At 50.8% G+C, this 22,054-nt stretch overlaps 2 protein-coding genes across 7 annotated transcripts in view; one reads left to right on the top strand and one right to left on the bottom strand.

The window, feature by feature from the left end:
- Positions 1–2,148: 2,148 nt before the first annotated feature.
- Shal (potassium voltage-gated channel protein Shal) overlaps positions 2,149–22,054 on the top strand; it is an 84,470-nt gene continuing 64,564 nt past the window's right edge. For all 6 annotated transcript variants that reach the window (XM_076895584.1, XM_076895583.1, XM_076895588.1 and 3 more), the window contains exon 1: positions 2,149–3,471. In XM_076895584.1, coding sequence (XP_076751699.1) covers positions 2,357–3,471 — 1,115 coding nt within the window. In that variant the 5' untranslated portion in view covers positions 2,149–2,356. The remainder of the gene's footprint in view (positions 3,472–22,054) is intronic.
- Pi3k21b (phosphatidylinositol 3-kinase regulatory subunit alpha) overlaps positions 12,194–22,054 on the bottom strand; it is a 344,756-nt gene continuing 334,895 nt past the window's right edge. The window contains exon 14 of the mRNA XM_076895572.1: positions 12,194–12,207. The gene's annotated coding sequence lies outside the window, so the exon portion shown is untranslated. The remainder of the gene's footprint in view (positions 12,208–22,054) is intronic.

The following is a 22,054-nucleotide window of genomic DNA, read 5'->3' as shown; positions in this document are numbered from 1 at the left end:
GTCCCGGATCGCGTACCCGCTACGCGGACACACGTTGAAGCGTAGTTTGTCTTGTGCGCGAGGACGATGAAAGAACGCGAGAGGACGGCGCGAGGTATAACATCGAGGGAGTTTGGTCAGTTGCGCCGTGAGGGACAGTTGTAAACAGACAAAGAGAAAGAGATTGGAGAGAGGGAGGAGAAAAGCTCCGGCCGGGGGCTGCGCCGGTTGAACGAGGAAGGTCGCGGGGCCACCGGCTTCCTGATCTCCCTTGCGACGCGAACCGTTCTGTGCTCTCTTGTATTTTTTTTTCCTGAGCCGGTGTTTTACGAACCGAGGATATCGCCTCGTGGCGAGAGGGAATAGTGAATCGAAGGATATCGAAACGGGGTCGTAGGGATTTCATCGGCGAGAAAACGAAGTGGTTCTCCGACGAGATGTAAATTTCCCGGTTTCTGTTTGTTTGTTTAGTGGGGTCGAGTACGTTCGGAAGAGATGCACGAGCAAGAGGATAGAGATGAAGTACACGCGGAAACGTTCGAAATGGTAGAAAGATCCTGGCTGATCGAACGGCGAGAGTAGCTACGAATCTACGTTGAACCAGGAGGCTGTGCGCTCTTTACGGAGTTCCGCTGTCACGAGGAAGGAGCCCACGGTGTGACGCATGCGACGTGCCGTCTATCGCGAGAGCTGTGCGTCGTGGACAACATCTGCGCGACCGGTAAAGCTTTTAACTCGTGTGCTTCCCCGCTCTGACGTATTACGTCGACGAACGGGATCAGCGTGGTCCTTGCGTGCTGTGCGCGTATCCGCAACGGGCCTCGAGCGAATAAAAAAAGCTCTTGCGCGTGCCGAGAACGATACAGGCTGAGTCAGCACGGCCGCGCACTGTTCGCCGAGCGTTTCGCGGACGATGCTCGAGGATCGCCCGAGGCCAGTCTCGCTCGCGAGTCACGTCGTGAAAACCGCGAAAACCCGCGAACCGTTCTTGCTGGACGCCGAGCCCTCGTTAATGGTTCTCTCTATTTCCAAAGGGTTCCGTTCAACCACACTGTGACTCGAGGAGTACCAACGCGGATTCTACCGGGAAGAATATAAGCAACGGCGAGCTGGTTGGCGCCGATTAATTAACGAAAAGGGAGAGCGATCTGATAATAGAAAGGGAAGTGCCTCTGGAAAGGAACGCTCGCGTTACGTTGGTATATCGACGTAAGGACGCGCATCGGAGAGGCTCGAGGAGCTGCCGTGAATTCATTAAAATATCACGGTTCGTCGGTCGCCGAGGGTGGTTCAAACGAAAATGTTCCCGAGTACGAGGACGGGATCCGTTGGGTGGTTTCGCGCGTGAATGGAATCGGAAAGAGTGGCCCTGTATCGCGGCGGGCTCGCGAGCTCGACGATGTAGCAGAATCGTTCGGATGACTCTCGTGGATATTCCGGAGCAACGGTCGTCGGATCGTGGTTGTTAATACGACACGCGCCGCGGGATACGGACCGAAGGAGAGGAGGAAGAACAGGTGGGAGATCTCTCGGTGGCTCGATACCGATCTGGACGTGGAACGGTGAGAAAGGGCGAGGAGCAGAAGGAACGGGCCGCGGAACGGAAACGGTGTCGATGATGGTGGAAGGCACGCTGCCAGGAGGCGATTGGCTGCCGTGGTGCTCGCGTTCCACCGTTACGAGCTGCTCTTGCTAATACCGCGAGTCAAGTGGGAAGTAAACAAAACGATAAAAGCGAAGGAATGCCGAGGTACGATCAAGATGGACTTGGTGGTCGTGCACGATCTTAGGATCGCGGTGTCGACGTCGTCGTCACTGGCGTCGTCGTCGTCGTCGACACGTAGCCGGTGGGTACGCCTACGGTGTTGCACGATCAGCTAATACAGATTGACAGATCGTTCGAATGGCGACTGGCCTCGAGCGCGACCGGCTTCGCTGAGAGATCGAGTCGAGGACATTTTGACTCGAACGATCCGTAGAACGAGAGCATCGCGGAACACTTCCCTCGCGCTGGCACCACCGAGGATTCCCAGCTGCTCGAGCCCTCAGCCGGATTACTTCTTCGGACGAAGCATCGAGAAGTGGAATTGGTGAAGGGGATGGTGACGCTATAAGTGTAGTAAAAGGGACGACGGTATCGCGGAGATAGATACTATTCGGAGACTGTGAGCGGAGTTGCTTCGCTGATCGTTCGATCGACCGGAAGCCAGCGAACGTAACGGATGCAAGGCTAAACGAGACTGAGGAACATTGAGAAAAGTACGGGAGAATAGATGAAAGTGGTGGAGGAAGGAGATTGAGAAAGGGCTGAAAAGAGGACAAAAAGAGAGGTGGTGGAGAATTTCGAGGAATAAATAAAACTATTCCACCGTCAAGCATGGCCTCGGTGGCAGCTTGGCTGCCATTCGCTCGCGCGGCGGCTATCGGTTGGGTGCCGATCGCGACCCATCCACTGCCACCGCCGCCAATACCGAAGGATCGTCGCAAGGCCGACGACGAGAAGCTGCTGATAAACGTGAGCGGCCGTCGGTTCGAGACCTGGCGGAACACCCTCGAGAAGTATCCGGACACTCTTCTCGGTTCGAACGAGCGCGAGTTCTTTTACGACGAGGAGAGCAAGGAGTACTTCTTCGACCGTGATCCAGACATCTTTCGTCACATACTCAACTATTATAGAACCGGTAAGCTTCACTATCCGAAGCACGAATGCCTGACCAGCTACGACGAGGAGCTGGCGTTCTTCGGTATCCTGCCGGACGTGATCGGCGACTGCTGCTACGAGGATTATCGTGACCGTAAACGGGAGAACGCCGAACGTTTGATGGATGACAAGCTCAGCGAGAACGGGGATCAAAATCTTCAACAGCTGTTGGACATCAGGCAAAAGATGTGGCGGGCATTCCAGAATCCACACATCTCGACGGCTGCCCTGGTATTTTACTATGTAACCGGTTTCTTCATCGCCGTGAGCGTGCTGGCGAACGTGGTCGAGACCGTGCCGTGCGGTAATCGTCCGGGACGCGCCGGTACGCTTTCATGCGGCGAACGTTACAAGATCGTCTTCTTCTGCCTGGACACAGCGTGCGTAATGATATTCACAGCCGAGTATCTGTTGAGACTGTTCGCTGCGCCTAGCCGGTGCAAGTTCGCGCGGTCCGTAATGTCGATCATCGACGTGGTCGCGATACTCCCGTACTACATCGGTCTCGGTATCACCGACAACGACGACGTATCAGGCGCATTCGTCACGTTGCGCGTCTTCCGTGTGTTCCGGATCTTCAAGTTCTCCAGGCACTCGCAGGGTCTCAGGATCCTCGGTTACACCCTGAAGTCCTGCGCCTCGGAGCTTGGCTTCCTGGTCTTCTCCTTGGCAATGGCGATCATCATATTCGCCACCGTAATGTTCTACGCGGAGAAGAACGTCGATGGAACGAACTTCACCTCGATTCCAGCCGCATTCTGGTACACCATCGTCACAATGACTACCCTGGGGTAAGCGACGCTTTTCTTCCCCCCTCTTCGTACCTTGCAACACTTTTCCTTCTTATTTCTCCGATTTTTGCGATCTGCGCTGTAACGCGAAAAGGCTGGTTATCGCGTCGAGTAATTTAAACGTTTATCGAGAATGCATCGAGACAGTCAGGCTTTCCGGGTATACCTCGACTGAAGCAGAAGTGGCTGGCGCATCTGTGAAAGTAATTGGCTCCGTGTAAACCGCCCCAGGCTGGAACAAGCAGTAGTCTCCAGTGATATTTTTAAACAGAGATCGTTGTCGACCTTTTTACCTCGAAGGGCCTCCAACTCTCTCTAAATATCCCCGCCAGAGAAGAATCTCTGAAACCCCGAAAACTCCGTTGACAATTTCTGGTACGCCTCCCGTTCCTTCTTCCTCTCTCTTCGCTTCTCTCGCGAACTTACCTCCGTTTTCCCTCCTTCGTTCGCGAATTAAAGCGACCGATCTTTTCTCCGCTCCTTCGAACGATACGACCGCGATCCCCAACGACGAACCTCCGCGTTCGTTTACGTTTTTAATCTCGCAAAAACGTCGGCTGAGAAGACCGCGGAAGAGAATTTTCGCGGCTCCTCCGAACACTTCTGTTTCGTCCCGTCGATCGAACATCTTTACTCGATTCTCGGGGATAAAAGTACACGGCAACGTCTAAAAAATTCATCGGCTCTTATCGCTGAACTTATCATTCGCGAGCCTTCGGCGGGAGGGCGGTGAAAAAATAACGAAACGATCCTTTCGCGTGGAACGGATCCGTACGGTCGTTCGAAGATATTAATGTTCCCGCGGGAGCCGCCTCGTATACGAGTTCTTCGATACGAATTCAGCGAGTTTCGTGGCCACGCGGTCCCCTGGCGAACTCGCGATATCGGGAGTGATAGCGTGGGGGTGAGTCGTGACGGAAGGGGTGGACGGAAGAATTCCGACCGTCCGCTCCCTGCTTCTTCTCGTTCCCCTATTTCTGCTGGCGAAACGAAATCTGTGTCGATGGTGTTTTCGTTTCGTTTTCCCATGGACAGCTGACTGTCAGAGAGCGACCTTAGTCGCGCAGTCGGCGGTTCGTGTGCTAGGAGGCCGCGTCGATGGTCGCGCGGGCCAAACTCGTTGTTCCAACAGGGAAATGCCTCTGGCTGTAGTCCCAGCCGCTCGACTTTCATCCACCGTGATCCAATCTGAAATTTAGGAGGTGTAAAAAGGCTCGATGAATCGGAGTGCTCTTTCGCGACCCTGGCTTCGCTCTCTTTCCCTCCGCGTCTCTTTTTCTCTCTTCCACCCTGCGTGTTGGCTATCTGGCCGTGGCCGGTCGTTTTAAAAAGTTACAGCGCGAAACTGCGTTTCCTCTGATCCACGATCACGCTGAGAGCCGCGCACGTAGCCGCGCTGGGTTATGGAGTTTTCAAGGTTCCAACGGCTAGGAATAGTCGAATGCTTTTGATAACGGCGAACGAGAATTTAGGATCGTAGCTTCGTTAATTCCCGTGGAATCGTTTCGCGTGTACGGATTTGAAAAAAAAAAAGAGGGGAACGACAATGCTCGGTTGATTAACGAATTTTTACGATGGAATCGGAATTGGGGGATCTGTGAGGTTCGTTAAAGGGTAACGACGGTCCATTATTGCGCGGTTCGGTACGTGAGCGGCCGCATAAATGCGTTCTGCCAATGCAATTATAATAAGCACCGGTCCCCACGTTTTCGTCGTTAATTATTGCAATTTAAATTGCCTTCTCTCTGTTTCACCCCTCGTGTCTCATCCCTCTTGCTTCCCGCTGTTACCCCACGTGCGCACCACTGCGCAGCCTTTGATAACTTTAATCGCGCCCCGTTCAATTGTTTCGCACGTCGAACAGTAACGCCTCCGTCGACGGGAGCGTGTCAGAGTTCAGGTGTGAACTGGTACCCACGATACTACCACGATACTTTTGTAAAAACACTTCAAACAAATCGAATACGTTGGTCTTGAAACGAGAACGTCACCAGAGACACGGATTAATCCGATGCAGAACCGCGGCACGCGAAGTCGCATCCGCTAGTGTTGAATATTTTCGTTCGATCTCGTTCGAACGATCCGAGCCTTGAATAATCGAACGTGCAAGTGCTCGATTTCGAATTTAATCCCGCGGGAGAAAAACGGCTGAGAAGGTGATAATCGATGGAAGTCGGTTGCATATTCATCGCGAACAGGGAAGGAAATGCACGTTTGCTCGTAGGCTAATAACATCGCCGGTTTTTTTTCTTACCCCCGTGTCAGCAACGGTGGCCGCTTTTCAGGTTGCGTGTCCAGGCTAGTCCATGTCGGTTCCTTCAAACTTTAACGAGAAGGATCAACAGGTGCCTCGAGGATTTCTCTAGGCAGCCTTCTAACGCGATACTTTTCAAATCTATTTGAAGGCTAGACAAACAGTCGCCGCCACGAAATTCCTATCACGTACGCTACCCCGCATCGATTTCTCATTCACGCCAGTCAACCTGATATACCGTCGTTTCGTTGTCGGACGAGCGGGATTAAAAATACTGCACGATTCCCACTCCCGTTCCCCGCTGTATCGAAGAAAGCGAGATCGTTACGGGGTGGTAGGGTGATAAAAATACGTATCAGCGCGCGCGAGCCCCCATAAATTCCTATCGGCGTTATTAATTTTCGTTCCACGCGGAACGCAGTTTGGCCCCCTTTTGCGTTACACGATCCATCCGGCTTTGGCTTTTCAAGCACGCTTTCGAACAGCTCCTGGAATCACTGTTCGTGTTCCATTACCCCGGTATGTTAATTAAGTTTCGCCTGTTGCCGCGGAACAGAGCCCGTGCGTTCGTTCACGGTCGCGCGACTGCATTTTCTGTTCCAAGAAAATTTCAATTTACGCATTAAATAGCATCCATTGTCCCTCGTTTTCGTATTAGTCGAACGAACGATATTATTTCACATCTTTTTACCCCACAACCCCACAACAACTCGTTTCTTCCTGTTCGCTACCTTTTTTTTTTACCCCTAAGTCGATGACGAGACGACCACAGTGGTGTCCCGATGAAGATGAAAAAGAAACCAGTCGTTGAAGCAGAAGCAACCCCTTCTCGGCTCTCCTCTTTCCCTCGAATGGAAAGAGAGAAATCGTCACGCACTTTATGCGAGTCGGGCGAACAGTTACTCGCGTTAACTGCGGATCGTGCGCTTCCGCGTCGTGGAAACGCGAGCCGTCTCGTTCCCGTTGAAAAGTGCGCATTTTTCTGAAGAGCGTGGAAAAAATTGGAAACGCGGTTGCGAGGCTGGAGTTCACCAGAAGCGACGTTAAATACCGTGACGTTACAGTGACTGCGGTTGAAACGATATTTCCAAAGGACCGTATCCGTTCGCATCGCGCGATCCTCTGAGTCATTCAGCATCCAACTGCTATACGAAGCGTCGACTTTTGGAACCAAAGTTGTTTACGATGCGTTCTATACTCGAGACTCTACGCAGAAGTCCCGTAAGATCGAATCTACTGTTTCTTTTCCTTCGTATAAACGTAACAGAGGGGTCGATTCAAATTACTGCAATTCCATTTTACATTTAATAAAGACATTCCAATCGAACCTGGATGTTATCGCTGGATGTTATCGTTTCGCTCTGGGGGCCGTTTCATCTCAATCCAATTCGCGTCGATGCGTTCATCGCAGTTTGCATTTTTATCGGCTCGCGATTCAGTACAAGGCGAGTTCTCCCGCGAAAATCAACCCCCGCTCGTGAAAGGGGAACAAATACCGTCCAGCTTCGAGTTCCCTGGCGATTTTTTCGATTAGTCGTATCGAAACACGCGCCCTCGAACGGTTCGTCGACTTTGGACCTCCGTGGTCGATCGAATCACGAGCCTCGTTTATCAGGCGATCTTCCCTCGATCGTTCCCTCGCCTCCTGGACGGAGGGCTCTTTAAATAGCGCCGCGATTCGTTTTACGATCGAACGTAAATGTATGCATGGAAATCGTAAACGTCGAGAATCGTCTGTTCCGAAGTAATTTCCTTTTAAACAACAAAAGGAGGGGGGTGGCGGAGAGAAAAAAGGGGAGGGAAAATACGCTCGATTGTTTCCCGTGGCCGTTCTCTCGTGCCACTGACGTAACTTCCGACCGCGGTGTTCAATGGGAACGCGCGGCTCGAAAATGCCCGCGTCCCGAATGATATTATTTTTTAATCGCCTAACGAGAGGGAGTTCGAGCGTACGTTTACAGAAGCTGGTTGTCGACGGGTAGTTTGTTTATTTCCGCGACTTGGTACGGTAAAAATTTTATCGATTCAGAGGGAAACACCGTCGAGAGTCACGCGTCGTGCGTTTCTCCCTTGTCGTTGGCTACCTTGGCATAATATTTCGTGGCACGTCTCAGAGCGTTAGAAATGTAATCACTGGCTGGGGGGGAGATTGCAATTATTTCTCCAAAGAGTAGACGCCGGCGCGTGACGAGGGGAGAGGCGAGCCTTTAAAAATTGCACGTTGCTGGCGAGATTTTCCCTGTTATTTCCTCTCAATAACCCGGCTCGCAGGATTTATCGCGCGAACGGCTCGATTTGGAGCGGGCGAGGCTGGAAGGAGGGAAAAGCCGGGGCGGCGAAAATTCGCGCGACCGGGACAGGGCGGGAGAAACAAAAAAATACATTCGAGAGTGACAATTCCCCGCGGGACGGGGAAATGTCAGAAATACGAGCGATAAAATCGGTGATTCCTCGTTAAAATTCCGATAAACGGTCGAATTAAACGCGAGCCATCGGGAGAGTGAATCGAGTTAACGAGCAGAAAATGGAGCGAGAAGGAAGCGGGCAAACCGTGCGTCGCGTAACTCTTTTCAATCGAAGACCGTCGGGGTCGTTATCCACGAACAAACAAGTCCTTCGATAAAGAAAAAAAAAGAAAGAAAAACGGAAACGAGCATCGATATCGAAGCGTCTCGTTCGTTCGATCTTCCTACGAGACGCGATGTAAACTTCGTTCTCATCGAAGAAACAGGCTGACTCGAGTTTCATCCCTTATTTGTCGTCGGGGCCGAGGGTAGAGAGTTATAACCCCTTTATTTAAGAAGCTCGCGGGGCGGATTGGAAAAGAGGGATGATAGAGCGATGGAGGAGGCCGGGATACGGCGAAAGTCGTTCCGGCTAGGAAATCCCGGAGATTCAGCGCCGGCTAAGTCGATGCTAGAACGTGGAACGGATTTTCACAGTGGATTTCTCGACTGTGAATCGAATATTCATCTCCGCCCTCTCGTCGTCGGCGGGGCAGGGATCATAGGCGTACCGGGTGCCATGGTTAGAAGGGTTCTACGCTCTTCAATATGTTCAACGTTCCGAATCCGTCGAATTCCCTCTCGACCAAAATTGGACCATGAATCCATTTTCTCTACCGATCGAAGAACATTTCGATCGCTTCCTGGTCGAACAACTCGTGGACAGAACTACTCTCTTAAACATTTTCCTTACCCCATAGGGCACCGTTCACGCGAACAAAGTTCGAGCGACTCGAGTTGCGAAACGAGCGGAGGGCGTTCGATTATTTTAGCGAGCGCTGAAAGTGTTAAGGTCGAGAAGAAAAAGTCGTTGGGGGGTCTGGTTAGCTTCGCAGCCTTCCGCGGCGTCAATCATACGAGGCAGCGATGCGTTCGGAACGGCGGCTCTTTCCTTTCACGTCGATAATCGAATTCGAAGCCGATGAAAAGCGGACGAGGGGGGATGAGGGCTGCGCGTAGGTGACGAAAATGAGCAGATTAGAGAACGGAGCGAGCGAAAGAGGAAGGTACGGATAATGAAAGCGGATGAACGCTCGGCAAACACTTCCCGAGTTCGATTGGCGCGCGGCCAAAATAACGTCGGCGTACACGGAACACATTTCGCTCAGGTGCGGTCTCGTAAAACCGAGCCCGGTCCCTTTTTCAATCCTCGGCCACGCACATCGCGCGCGCGCGCCGTTAAATCGAATTAACGCCGGGAAAATGATCGCGTTCCCCCGTCCCTATTTCCGTCAAGGATCCGCGCCACTCAGCTTCCACCGCGTATTCTTTTTTAGACCGTGGAAAAGCCTACGGGGATTTACGGGCGGTAAAAATTTGCGTGTGACGGAAGTTTAAAAGAGACTCGACGAAGTGGCCGTAAAATATATTTCTGAAGGCCGTCCGATCGTTTGCGATCAAAGTTCTTTTCGCGTCTATTTCCTCGATAATTATTTCGGATTTCTTCGAACGGTCCCCCGTTCCTTGGTCGACGGTACCTCGAACCGAGCAACCCCGCGGAGAACGACGATCCAAGGCGCGTTAAGATTTCTTGACCCACATTTCGAGCAGTTCTTCACGAATTTCGATGCAATTTCCATCGTTAATTCTAGCGAACCTCGTCTTCGAAGGGGAAAAAGTCTAAGGGAAAAGTGGCTCTGTGCGCGCCGCGCCGCCTTCGGGTAGTTGTGAAAGAAAAACGCGCGCCGTACAATATGAACGGGGGAACATTGAAAAGGTTCCAGGGAGAAAAACGGATCGTATGGTGCGCGAGGTACGTTTAGATTAAACAGGAGTGGAAAAAGGTGGACGAAGAGCGTTCAATTAATCACGGTAAGCCGAAGTAGGCAACCTTAATGATCCTTCGAGCATAGGGGTTGCTCGCCCGTCGGAACGTTCCCTCCCTACCCCCATAAGATCGCTACGTGCTACGTAGTATAAACTCTGAATCAATCTTCCTCGGTTGGCTAGCGGAGAAAAACGTGAAAGTGGATGGTACAAAAAGGGTACGTGTACAGCATGTCGGTGGAGGTTGGTGGATAGGAAGGAATCCTAGGGAAGGTTGCCACGAAATTAAGAGATACACTTTCTTCTTCGTTAAAATATCTATCCGTCTTCTCGTTGGAGGATAGCTTTTAGAGTTAGATCGGTTTCGAACCACGGAGCGAAAATATATCGAACGCTTTACAGTTTCTCTCACGCGTGGTGCCAGAATTTGTTAAGATACCGTTACTTAACAACGGGACGATAAAGAATTCTCTGAAACAGAGTCATATCTGTCGGGCTCAAGAAGCTTTTACTATATTTCATATTTCACCAGCGAGCGCTATTACTGCGATTTCAATGGAACACTCGTCCCAACGCAATTCCCAACCGTCTGCTTTTATTTTTCATCAAAAAAAGAAAAATGGAGGCGGATAATCGAAACTGTCGTTGTACTGGCTTCGGCTCGTCCGCGTCTCCCGAAAAAAAGTTCCGGTCGACCCGTTCCGGCCAATTTGCGAATTCAAACTGGGCCAGTTCGCGAATTCATTCGATGGCGCGGCTGTTTCATCTTCAGCCTTGCCCATCGTCATCTCCGCGATCATTTCGGCATTGTAATGTACCTTCTCGTCGTTCGTGGTCATGTTCGCAGAAAATATCCGCCGCTCGTTACGTCCGTTTATTCGCTGAAAAACTCTTGATCCCCGTGAAACCGAGGAGGGTAGTTCGGTGGTGGTCGCGTCGCTGTTCGTACCGAGGCGGCCATTAAAATTGCAGCCAACGTTGATAACGTGGAAATTACCGAGTTATTTTCCGGTTTCGACCACCAGGACACGGTCGCCTGGTCTCATATCCAGGTTGGCCGGCTCCACGGAAGATCCGGGCGTGTGTCGTTAAAGCGGCTGCCCTCGTACCGCGATAATGGAGATTGCACAGGCCGATGGAGCGCGTGGTGTGGATATTACGCGCGGTTTCGCGGACCTGCGACCCCTCGGACAGGAATTTTGAACGATCCACGGCCCGCGTCGACCCACGTATCCCTCCTTACCAGCCGTTACGACGCCCTTACTCGTGGGGGTGGCTAATTAGGTTTGTTCAACTTCTACGTGACGCGATTTCGAGATGTACGTCTCGTCGTAGGGTCTGTTGTCGGCAATGGTTCCCACTCTGACTGAGATTCGGTCATAGTTTACGTTATCTTCAGCATTGCGCGTCCGTATTGTGTGCTGTTATTCGTCGCTGGACACTTGTTAAGTTATTGGTCGACGCGCTCGGCGGGTTAGCTGGCAATGAGCTAGTTTCGATGGTGTTGCTGGGAAAAATGCGGAGATAATTCGTGCCCATAAATCGTGAATAATCCCCAATGGCAGCGGGTGGTGGTGGTGGTGGTGGTGGTAACACGAGGCTCGGACCGGCAGGGGCCGCTCGTTGTTACTCGCAATTAATTCGCGATCACCGTTTATATCAGATTACGCAAGTAATACCGGGCAGGCCTGTATCGGAGGTCGCGATTAGACGGATAAATTTCGCATTTTCGATCGAGAGGCCAGTAATCGGGAGGCAGCTACTGAAAATGCGACGAGGTCGGGGGGATGAAACGTTGAGGTGGGGATGGTAGCGTGCACGGTCGCATAGGCTCGTTCTGCGGGTGCAGAATCGCGTAACGTACGAGCCAACGAGGACGAAACGTTGCGAGAGATAACGTCGACAGAGGGTAATTTGTACAATGGCCTCATTTAACCACCCCTTCACCCTCTTTTTTTTCCTTTGAGGGACAAGGCCGTTTTTTCAACGAAGTTACGTTACTTCGAATTCTCTCTTTAAAAGGCTTACCTCACTTTTTTTTTTATCGCGAATTCAATATACTGTATTAAATAACGTGACATAATTCTTTCCCCATGGGTACCGTTATCTAGCGTATTAATGGAGCGGGCGTTTTTGTCCATTGCATAACTCCCTGTCGTTTTGCTGGTAGGTATTTAACATCTGCTGGTACTATTTCGCGAAGGAGAGTAGCTTTGTTCGCTGTCGAACGTAGGAACGCGTCGTGTCACGACCCTATTTACACTATTCGGAAGAAAGGACTTCCGAGGAGCGGTGCATCCTTTTCCGGTGCTCACGGATTCAACCTGGCGAACAATTTCTAATGGGCTTCCGCGTGGAGGCCGCCTCAGGGAAGACTGGTTCGAATAAAGAATCGCGTAGTGGCGTGGAGTTGTTGCTATCTGATTTAATTAGAATAATTGACGGGGCACGTTGCTGCATTCTGTGGCGAGCGCTAAAATCGTCCCTCTTTTCTTTTTTTGGAGGTATTTTCATTTCGTGTGGACAGATTTGAATGGCGTTACATTCATCTCGCTAATAGACACCAAATATTTTGAAGGTCGAACTCGAGCGGTCCTAGGGATATTAAAAAAGTAATCCGCTATGCGCGTTCCGGCCCCGCGAACTCCAATGGACAACCGTGATAAGGAGAGATAAAAAATCATTCGGACGGTGAAGCTGGTTTACGATGGTCCATTATTATAATTGTCTCGCCGCCAGAGAATTAAAATAATTGAACATTCCTGCAAATGGGAGGCTGTAGGTACTCTCTCGCCGTTTGTGTTTCTTGGTTCCTTAATATCGGAATTGCTGCAGTTCTTAGTACGAAGGGCGGAATTATTCTCCTCGCCATCTTGGATAATTGGAGTAATGTTTCAAAGGATGTATTCGAGAGCATTTCCAGTGTTTTAGTCTCCTTTTGTTTCGTCCACTTGCTCGATTCGTTGTTTTCTGTCTTCTCGATCCAGAGTGGCTACGAAATTGCTTAACGTTTCACTTATACTTGTACACGCATCAATTGCTTAAGCTACTTTTGCATCGACGTATCGGTGTTCCCTTTTTTTCTTTTTTGCCCGTGAAAAAAATGCACAGGAACGCGACTCAAAGCGACCGTCGACAACGATTCGATATCGATGGAATTATTTTACGGTTTAGAGCGCGTAATAATGTTTTATTATAATTATTCCGCCGCGCGGCGGCGGCGACGACGACGGCGGCGCGAGTTTATAATGGAACTTTCATTGGCCATCGATTTCCTGTCGTTCCACGCGACGGGACTTCGTGGCCAGCCTTCTTTCTGGAGAACGATAAAAATATACTCCGCCATCCCTCGGGACACTCGACTATCGTTCACCACCGCTTCTAGAACGCCATGCGCGCACACCTAGAACCACCACCCCTGGATCGTGCGGATAACAAGCTCTCGAGGATGTACGCGTCGTCGTTGTTTCTTGCTCGTACCCACTTTCCATCACCGTTCACGATTGTCCAGCTGAATCGTGTATCCGATTATCATCAGCGCAGTCGGATTTAAACGCCGCACGGACCAATATGATTAACGAACGAAATTAACGGGTCAGCGACGTTGTATTCTTGATACCCGACGTGAATCGGGAAACGATCTTTGGGATTATCTCAGGTTTAATCAGGCTTCGCGCTTCGATCGCGAACACGAGCCGGTTTACTAATCAATGCAACAGGCGGCTGTGCCCACCAATAAAATGCTAATGCAGCCCCTGTCAACGGTGTATTACAACGGCGAGTCGATCGCCACGAATCCATCAGCGATTCAAATCATGGAAATTTCGCCACGCAATCGTCGCGAATCGACGCTTCCCTCCACCACCCCCTTCCCGCTGGCTCGATATTAACGTGAACACGCCGAGAATTTCCAACGGTCGCGGCAAAAGAGACGCGCGGGCCGATCGAACGAATTTATTTCGGAATACAAAAGTAGGCGCGAATTGTCCAAGCGATTTCGCTAAATTGGTCCCATCGATCGACCCCTATCAACGCGCACTTTAAATCAAAGGACAAGTACGGTTTTATCGGTGGCGACAGAGTTCGGAGAAAACTGTTACTTCCACTCGGGAAATCGCCAGAGAAACGAAGCTGATCACTGTCTGCCACAGAAGAGGTTTATTTTTATTTTCGGCGCTCGTTGATCAAGCTCGAGAGCATCGAGGTTTTCCTCCATTCGATCGAGATCAATCAGGGTTTTCTCATCGAATCAGAGGGATCGAACTCGTTAAAAATCTCGTCCTGGCTCACAGTGTTGAATTGCGCGGTTCGTTACGACAATGCTGGTAGAATAAAAGGTCGTACGACGCTCCTGTTTATCAGTCGATCTTCTTCCCAGCTATTGCTGAACTTGCGGCAGCTACCACCATCTTTGGTACGCGCGCGCCGGTTCCAAAAGGGAAATATTCCGGGAATCGGGTCGACCCGAGGCAACCCGGTGTTCCGTTTCGTTCCACAATCCGCGCGAGTCCTCGATCTTAATTCGGGCCACCGTTTGATCCTTAATTAAAACCACCCCCTCAAAGGATCGGTTTCGTTCGAGCTCTTTCTTCAGTAGACCAGAACAGGGTTGAAACAGGTCCTCGTTGTTGAAGGTTTTATAGTTAGAAATAATGAAACGTTTCTCAGGTAATTGGCCAGCAGCGGCTTCCTAAGCAACGCGTAACAGACCCGCAGCGTCTTTTGGCTGGACATGGTCGATTTAATCAAGGCCGCGCGAACCCACCCCTAGTTGCAGGCTGCGCGGAACTTAAACGGAATCCGCCGGATTTCCGGCGGTAGTTCAGCGCGAGGAACGTCAAAGTTCCCCGCGGCGAGCAGATCGGCCTGGAATTGCCGAATAATTGGGCCGGAACGACGGAAGAGCCTGGTTAACTAGGGGATACTGCATCGCGTCCGGCTTTTCTAGGACTCCCGCCGTCGTCTTGTTCTCGTTAAACATTTCTGCGCGTTAATTCTCGCCAGTCTCTCTGTTTACGATCCGTTTTTACGGGCATGCAAATTCGCGGATGTAAAACGCGAAACGGGACGAGGGGGAGTTTACGCTGTGTAAACGTTTGGCTGCGAGCGGACCGGCTCGCTTGATTCCTCTGCGTGTTTTCATCGGTGCCAGCCGCGGTCGGTTTTCCGCTTACGTTCTTGCGCCTGTTACCGTTTCGAATAGATTTTGCGAGACGAATCTCCCGGTGCTTTAAACCGCGAGCTCGTGAGTGCCTGCGTCTCTCCATTTTGGTAGCCAATCTAGTTCCCTGCGTGTACCAATCTCGTGCCAAACCTCTTAGCTAGTATTCAGGACGAAAACACGATGTGTGCGTTATATTTCGAATGAAAATTGGTCTCCTCTCACCTGTCGACCTTATCTTCGTTTGCTGGTCGAAGCATCCCTCGTAAAATGTCAGTCGTATTCCTTTAGTGGTTGAACGGTGCATACCTCAGTGGAAAAACGCGTGATTTATGCGGCTCGGTCCGACGAACAGCCTAGGACACGCCCTTCGTCGTACTTATTTAACCCGGTAAGGTCACGCGAGGAACTTTCGAGGGAAAGTTCGTTCGCGTGTCGAAGACGGTTTCCTGCGCTGGATGGAATGTTCGCTTTCCCTCTGTAATGGCTCTACTAAATGGCAGGAAACGAAAGGTTGAAATTGTCTCATTCAAGGTGCTAATGGAAGTATTAACGGCGGGATCTGCGGATGATTACAATGGTCTCCGAAGACGGTCGAGGTCTTCTTTTAGGATCACCCTGTTGCTCGTCGTAGATTTCTATCCAACTTTCTCTCTTCTCCCCTTTCTAATCGACAAGCTCGCTGCGATACACGTTTAACGAGCCACTTCGCGAGCGTTATGACGCGGCTGTACGCGTGATCGATTAGAAAAATCTACATGCCAACAACGGTGGAGGTGTTCCGTCCGCCAGGCGGAATTGGAGCACGAAGCCGACGGATGAGAATTGGCTGTTTTTCTTCACCCGTTCGAACGGACATTTTTTTCTTTTTCGTCGAAAAAATTATTCGGTTACCTCTGCGGGGGCCATTCGTTTCTGTCCCGTAGCGGCGTTAACAAGACACGATTTGTAATTCATGAGACGATCGACGAGGAGGAAGAAAAAAGAAGCGAGCCGCTCGAGCGAGAAAGCAGCCTCCTCTGCCGGTCCAGCGGCGTCGAGATTCCAGGGATTTATTAACCGGCGGAGATTTACCTCTCCGTTATTTAGATCTCGAAGAGGCACGGCGCACTCCCTTCCGACTTCCTTTGAAACACGGGTCCATCTCCTCACTGGCGAAAATAAAACCGTCCGCCTCGCGAACGTACTTCCTCGAATTGTCCAGAGCACCACCGAAATAACTGTTTTCGATTATCTTCTGCCGCGAGACTTTATGATTCAAGTTGCGACCACCATCTGTTCTCCCGCGAGGCTTTGTTTGCTCCAACAAACGATGGAACTTGCGAACTAAAACAGGCGAAGGAAATCCTCGATATCCGTTATCAAAGTTAAACAAGATTGTCCTGCGGTTGAAGGTATGGCAGGTCCTCTTCCTTTTGTCGTCTGTATATATATATATACGTATACGTGGGACACGATAAAGGGGGGAAAAAAAGGGAAGAAGAAAAATTCCGAACGATTCCTCGTCATCTTCGGGGTTGCTCGAGCATCGTCCGTTCGGCTGCTAAATCGAGAATGAAGCAGCAGTTTTTAGATCCCACTGGGGCGATCCTTCTGCGGTTTCTGCACGAGCTCCTCTCGCTTCCGCCTCTATCCGTGCTCTCCCCCATAAGATCCTCCATGGCCTTACGGCATCTATGTCTCTCTATCGATCTGCCTGGCCGGAGCCTTGCACGAGGCCAGTTTGGGCGGGGCAAATCGGGCGTGAAAGAAAAATTAATAACAACCGATCGTTTAATCCGCTCCAGGACGCGGCTGGAATAGATGAGAGAATCCTTTGGACAGTCTTAGAAAAGAATTCAATCCGCTTGACTGATTACGCGCGTCCAGACTCATTTGGCGGGGAATTAACCAACTTCTCTCTTTTTCTTTCATCGCGTTCAGTATGAAATTGCGATTTTCTTATCAATTTCAAATTCGTTCTACTCATATTAACAACGATTTCCTTTGCCGTTCATCGTGGACTCCGTTACTCGAAATGTGCTGCGATTTTAAACGTTTGTCCAACACTATGTATGTATATCTCGTACGGAACGAGTATCGTATTTAAGGGTTTAAGCAAATATTTGCTAACATAACACCGCAGCAAAGCACTCGGATATGCGTCTTTTGTTTTCACACAAAATTCCATCTAAATCCATATACCCAAAGCTTAGTAGTCGCGCAAGGGTTGAAATTGTTAGAAGGAGAACCCTTCGTTCTAACCGTTTATCATTACATCCACGTCAATATTACCATTCGGCAGTCGATCAAAGTTGAAGGTCTAGGTATATACGAAAGAAGAAAATTTTAAACGCGGAAGGTGAAAATTCGTGGAAATTTCACTCGGGGTGTAACCAGGCGAATTTTTCCGGACAATTAACAGTCTCGTACGTGGATGCGGTGTGTGTAGATGAAAGGTGACCGGCGGAAAGTTTCGGCTCGGCTCGAAGTCGACTGACTCACTTTGTTAGGAATGACCCAGTTGCTCGCCAGCAACACGGCTTTCTCGATTATGGCGGTAACTCGGCGCAAAGGGTTGGCTTGCTTCTGACAGAAATTCTCATCCCCCTTTTCGCCGGTGTTTCTCTCCTCTCGCTGAGAAAATCATCTGCCCGGCCCGGACGGGTTTCTCCGTCTTCCCCTCTATTAAACAATCGGTTCCACGTCGTCGAGCAAGCCTTTTTATTTCTCCTGAAGTTTGATCAATTCGTTGCGTGCTACCACGCCCATGTCCACAGGCTCGTATCGTCGAACGGAAACAGCTGTTCGGTTCAACTGCCGCGTCCACGAATTCGCAAGGTACACGCTCCTCGAGATATATCCCACTTGTCGCCATTGCGGAACCGTCCTCCAGGAATTCCCAACTTCAACCTCATTGTCCATCGTCATCAGGGTCAGGGTTGCGAGAACCAGGGAAAGCTCGTAAATTTCAGACAAAGGCCGCGTGGCGCATCGTCGAATTTTTTCCCGGAACGAGTCCGAAGTCAGACTGTTTTCGACGAAGATTCACCAACCCATCCCCCTCGTTGTCCATCCGTTTCGCCGCGGTTTCGCCACGCGGACGCTGTCTTGGCCGGTGTCCAAGTTCGTGCTGCGCGACTGCTCGGGACCGGAAGTGGACGTCTAGCGCAGCGGTGAAACTGCGCAAGGCCCGCGCTGGTTTCCCTCGTCGCGTGTTCTCCTCCGGCTACGTTCGATTTCGGCTACCTAACAAGTGCACAGATGGGCAATACTGTCGGTGGTATTGTCGTTCGCTGTTTGAATCCGGACAGTTGAGAGATTGTTCCGAATCGAAGTGGCGAAATCCGTGGCGAAGTTCGCCAGTCTTCGGCAGGATGATCGAGGACTAAAAATAATTGTTCCTCCGTGACATTTAACGGTTAATCGAGTCGAGTCTCTCTCTCTCTCTCTCTCTTTCTCTCCGAAGCATAATCGCCCTTTCTCATTAGCCTCTTTCACGGTTTACGGTCCGATCAATCTCTGGCAGTCCACTGCTGGTTAATCGGTGCGAGAGAGGATCAGAATAAATTACAGCGAGGGGCGAACGGTGTCGAAGTTCGCCCTCCCTCCTGGCTACTCCCGTGCGAAGGATATTTATTTTCGATCCTGCGACTCGTATTTTTGGCGGCGATTTAATATTTGAACGGGGCGGTTTAGGGCGTCCTGTCTACTCTCGTTTCGATTCGCGGCCCGATTCCGTTGGATCGTTTAAAAGCGTGGTCGACGCTGCGTCGATTTTCGAAGGTTTTCAGGTAACAGGGTCAAGGTCTTCAGAAGTTCGTCCGTGGTAAGTGCACTCGGAAATAGCTCGCGTTGATACAGCGATTCCACTGAAACGTGTGATTCACTCTCGGTCTTGGTCGTATCATCGAGAACGCGGCACTCTTGCCTATTACTAATTCAGTACCAAAAACTACGCTCGTTCGTTAGTTCGAAGCGGGATCGGGTGCGTCGTGAACGAATTCCAAGTACAATTCGCTCGCGTCTGCGATACGATAATTCTCGCGAGCACTACTACTCGTAAAAGGAGGAAGAATCTGTTGTTTCCGTCAAAAATAGAGCCTAAGAACTGCTGTAAAGTCCAGAGGCGATGCACGGTTTCGGGTGTGTATACGTGTCTGGTACGGAACGAGACGTGGTATGCGAAGCGTCGGGGCGCGGATCGGCGCATCGAGCGTCGATTTGCCAACGAAGTGGCGCGGCGTCGAGAAAATAGGGAAACAAGCCGGCGAATGGAGAGGAAGGCGATCGCGATGCGATCAGAGTGGATGCCGGGAGTCGATCCCTTAGCACGGAACGAGCTCCCAAGGGCGTCGTGTCGTGTTTGGAAGGCCTGAAAGGAAGAAGGGAAAAGTGGAGCGCCTCGAGACGTGCCTCCGTACCGTCGAACGGAGCGGAGATGAAAGAGAAGGGGCACGGGCATCGATTTCGAATCCTTCTCCTTTTCCCGAGTTCCTTTCCGCACCCTTGGACAAGAGCCAGCCTCTCTCTTTACGGCGAACGAGCACGAATAAAAGGCGAACCGAGGCGAGGGGGCGAAGGGAGGAAAGACACGCCGTAACGCCGAGCCATAATGTAAATCAATGCTTCTGCCAATAAGTTGGGGGGGGATCTCGCGGATACTTTCGAAATTCGGCCAGGATCCATCGTATTTGAAGGGCTTCGTTGCTTTCTTACGAATGTACCTTTCTCTCCTGTACGAAAGAGACTCGACGATGGGGAATACGATGGTTCATAGATCTTGATGGAAGTTCGCTCGGAAGGAACTCTTTTGCTGCGTTATCAGTTGGATCATCCTTCTGAATATCACGACGCTCCACTGTTTCGTTGCGATTTTTGTTTCCACGAACCGTGTGCACCTGTAATTCGAGCAATAAACGTTTAATTAATCCCCGCGAGCGAGGCCCGGTGCCGGCAGAAGAACCGCGACGAATTCAGAATTTTTCCTCCCACCCCGCAACGTGGGATCGACAGAAGTTATATTTAATTAAACGCGCGCTCACTTTTCGCTCGCCGTTTAACCAGCCCGGCTATAAATCCCGCGTTAGTCCTCGGCCTGCTTTAAATTTCGAAACGCTCACCAGGCCCAACTTTAATTCCGCGGCACCTGATTACGCACGCGATCCCCTTTGTCCGCTTTATCGCCCCGTAAATCACACGTTTAATTCCGTTTTCGTAGCGCGACTGCTGTGTCGCGTACTCCGCGAAAGTGCCAAAATAATAGCCGATTAGTATCGTTTGCTCGCAGCGTTGCTCTCCGTCTCGTAATCGCGCGTTAAATCATACCCGAAATCGTTCTCCATTCTCTCGAGTAATTTCCGTTACTTTCTCCCCCGATTTTATGAGCCTTATTTAAGATTAATAGCTAGGGGGAAGTCCACGAATCGAAGTTCTTTTCGATCTTCGACTTTTTTTTATTGCCACGAGTCTGGTACCATTTCGCTCGACTTATAAACGCGAGCACCGAGTCTGGCTGACTGGCGCGGCGAATCTACTGCGGTTCGTGTCCAATCAGGGACAGATTTATCTACCGTCGTGCTTCTCATTGGTCTACGCTACTGAAACTGATAGGATCACCATCACTGTTCGCGTTTCTCATCGATACCCTTTACGTTTTTCACCTACATCGATCAGTTTCAACAGTTTCTCCTACTTCAGAGAACTTGATATTTGTTTCTGATCTAACGATAGGTTCAGAAAGTGACCGAAGGAGCTGGCGACTCGAAAGAAATTCATATAAGTCAGCATAATCGAGCTGGGACACGAAAGATCGCAGTTTCGCGGGAACTTCTCGCTTAATCGGCTGAACTTAAGCAATTATCGAGGTTAGGGTAACCGCGCGTGTAAATCGCGTTGCGTGTCCTCGCTTAACGACGTAACAACCGTATAATACGCGTCCAGATGACCGTGACAACGATCCCAGATAACATCGAATTATCGTCAATTAACGCGAAAGCTGCGCGTTTGTTTTCCGAATCGCGTGATTCGTTTACTCGCGACAGGTTTCCGGTTAACATCAGCGATTAGCCCGGATCCACTCGAAGCTCTTCGTACCCCGCAATCAGACCCTGTCGTTGAAAGTCTACGAATCGCTCGAACACCATTGGTCCACTATCCGTCCATCTCGATGCGATCTTTAAGTTCCGAGTAGAAAAGTCGCGCAACGGACGATATTCGTCCGATTTGGTCTCTGGCCAACAGTTGTCACTTTCCATCGCACCTATCGTTGCAATAACTTAGACGTATTAATGCCCGTCCAGATCGCCGCGCTCTGCATCGCTCTTTTCCTGTTTGTCACGCGATGTTTTCCGAGCAAACAACCTCGTCCCACAGAAATACATTACTCGCGTCATTCGACAGCGGCCATTCGTTATCGCGGCCCGTTTCGAACGTTTCTGCCGGTCGCATATGTGCAACCTGTCGAACCGTGCGACTGTGACAAATTCACGGACCTTCGACGACGATCCTCCTGGTCGAGGAGCGGTGCGTTGAAATCCCGATTCACACCTCGCAACGCGCGCCTTTAATTCGAACTTAACGGCGGCTGGTTTCACGGTTAATTTATGCCAGTCGCCTAGGGTTGATTCAATTTTTTATCGTGCACCGTAATGGCGCCGGGCAAACTGTTTCGCCGGCAAGATAGCGCGGCGATAAATCCTGGACAGAAGGGTCGAACGTTTCGCGGGCGGATCGCTGTATCGCCGGTGAATCCGCCAACACGCTCGCGAGATTGCAGTGCCCCCGTCGTTCTGAATGGGCTGTCGTGGCGGCCGCACGAACGCATAACTTCCCTCCAAAGATTTCGTGCTGGCCGTTTATCGCCCTATATTTCCGCGTCGCTTTTTAATAGAGCCACACACGGTCAGCAGCACACAC

The sequence above is a fragment of the Xylocopa sonorina genome, chromosome 5 (assembly GCF_050948175.1).
Source record: "Xylocopa sonorina isolate GNS202 chromosome 5, iyXylSono1_principal, whole genome shotgun sequence".
In the NCBI taxonomy this organism is placed as follows: Eukaryota; Metazoa; Arthropoda; class Insecta; order Hymenoptera; family Apidae; genus Xylocopa; species Xylocopa sonorina.
Note: the sequence above shows the minus strand (reverse complement) of the source record. Positions and strands in the feature narration are given on the sequence as shown.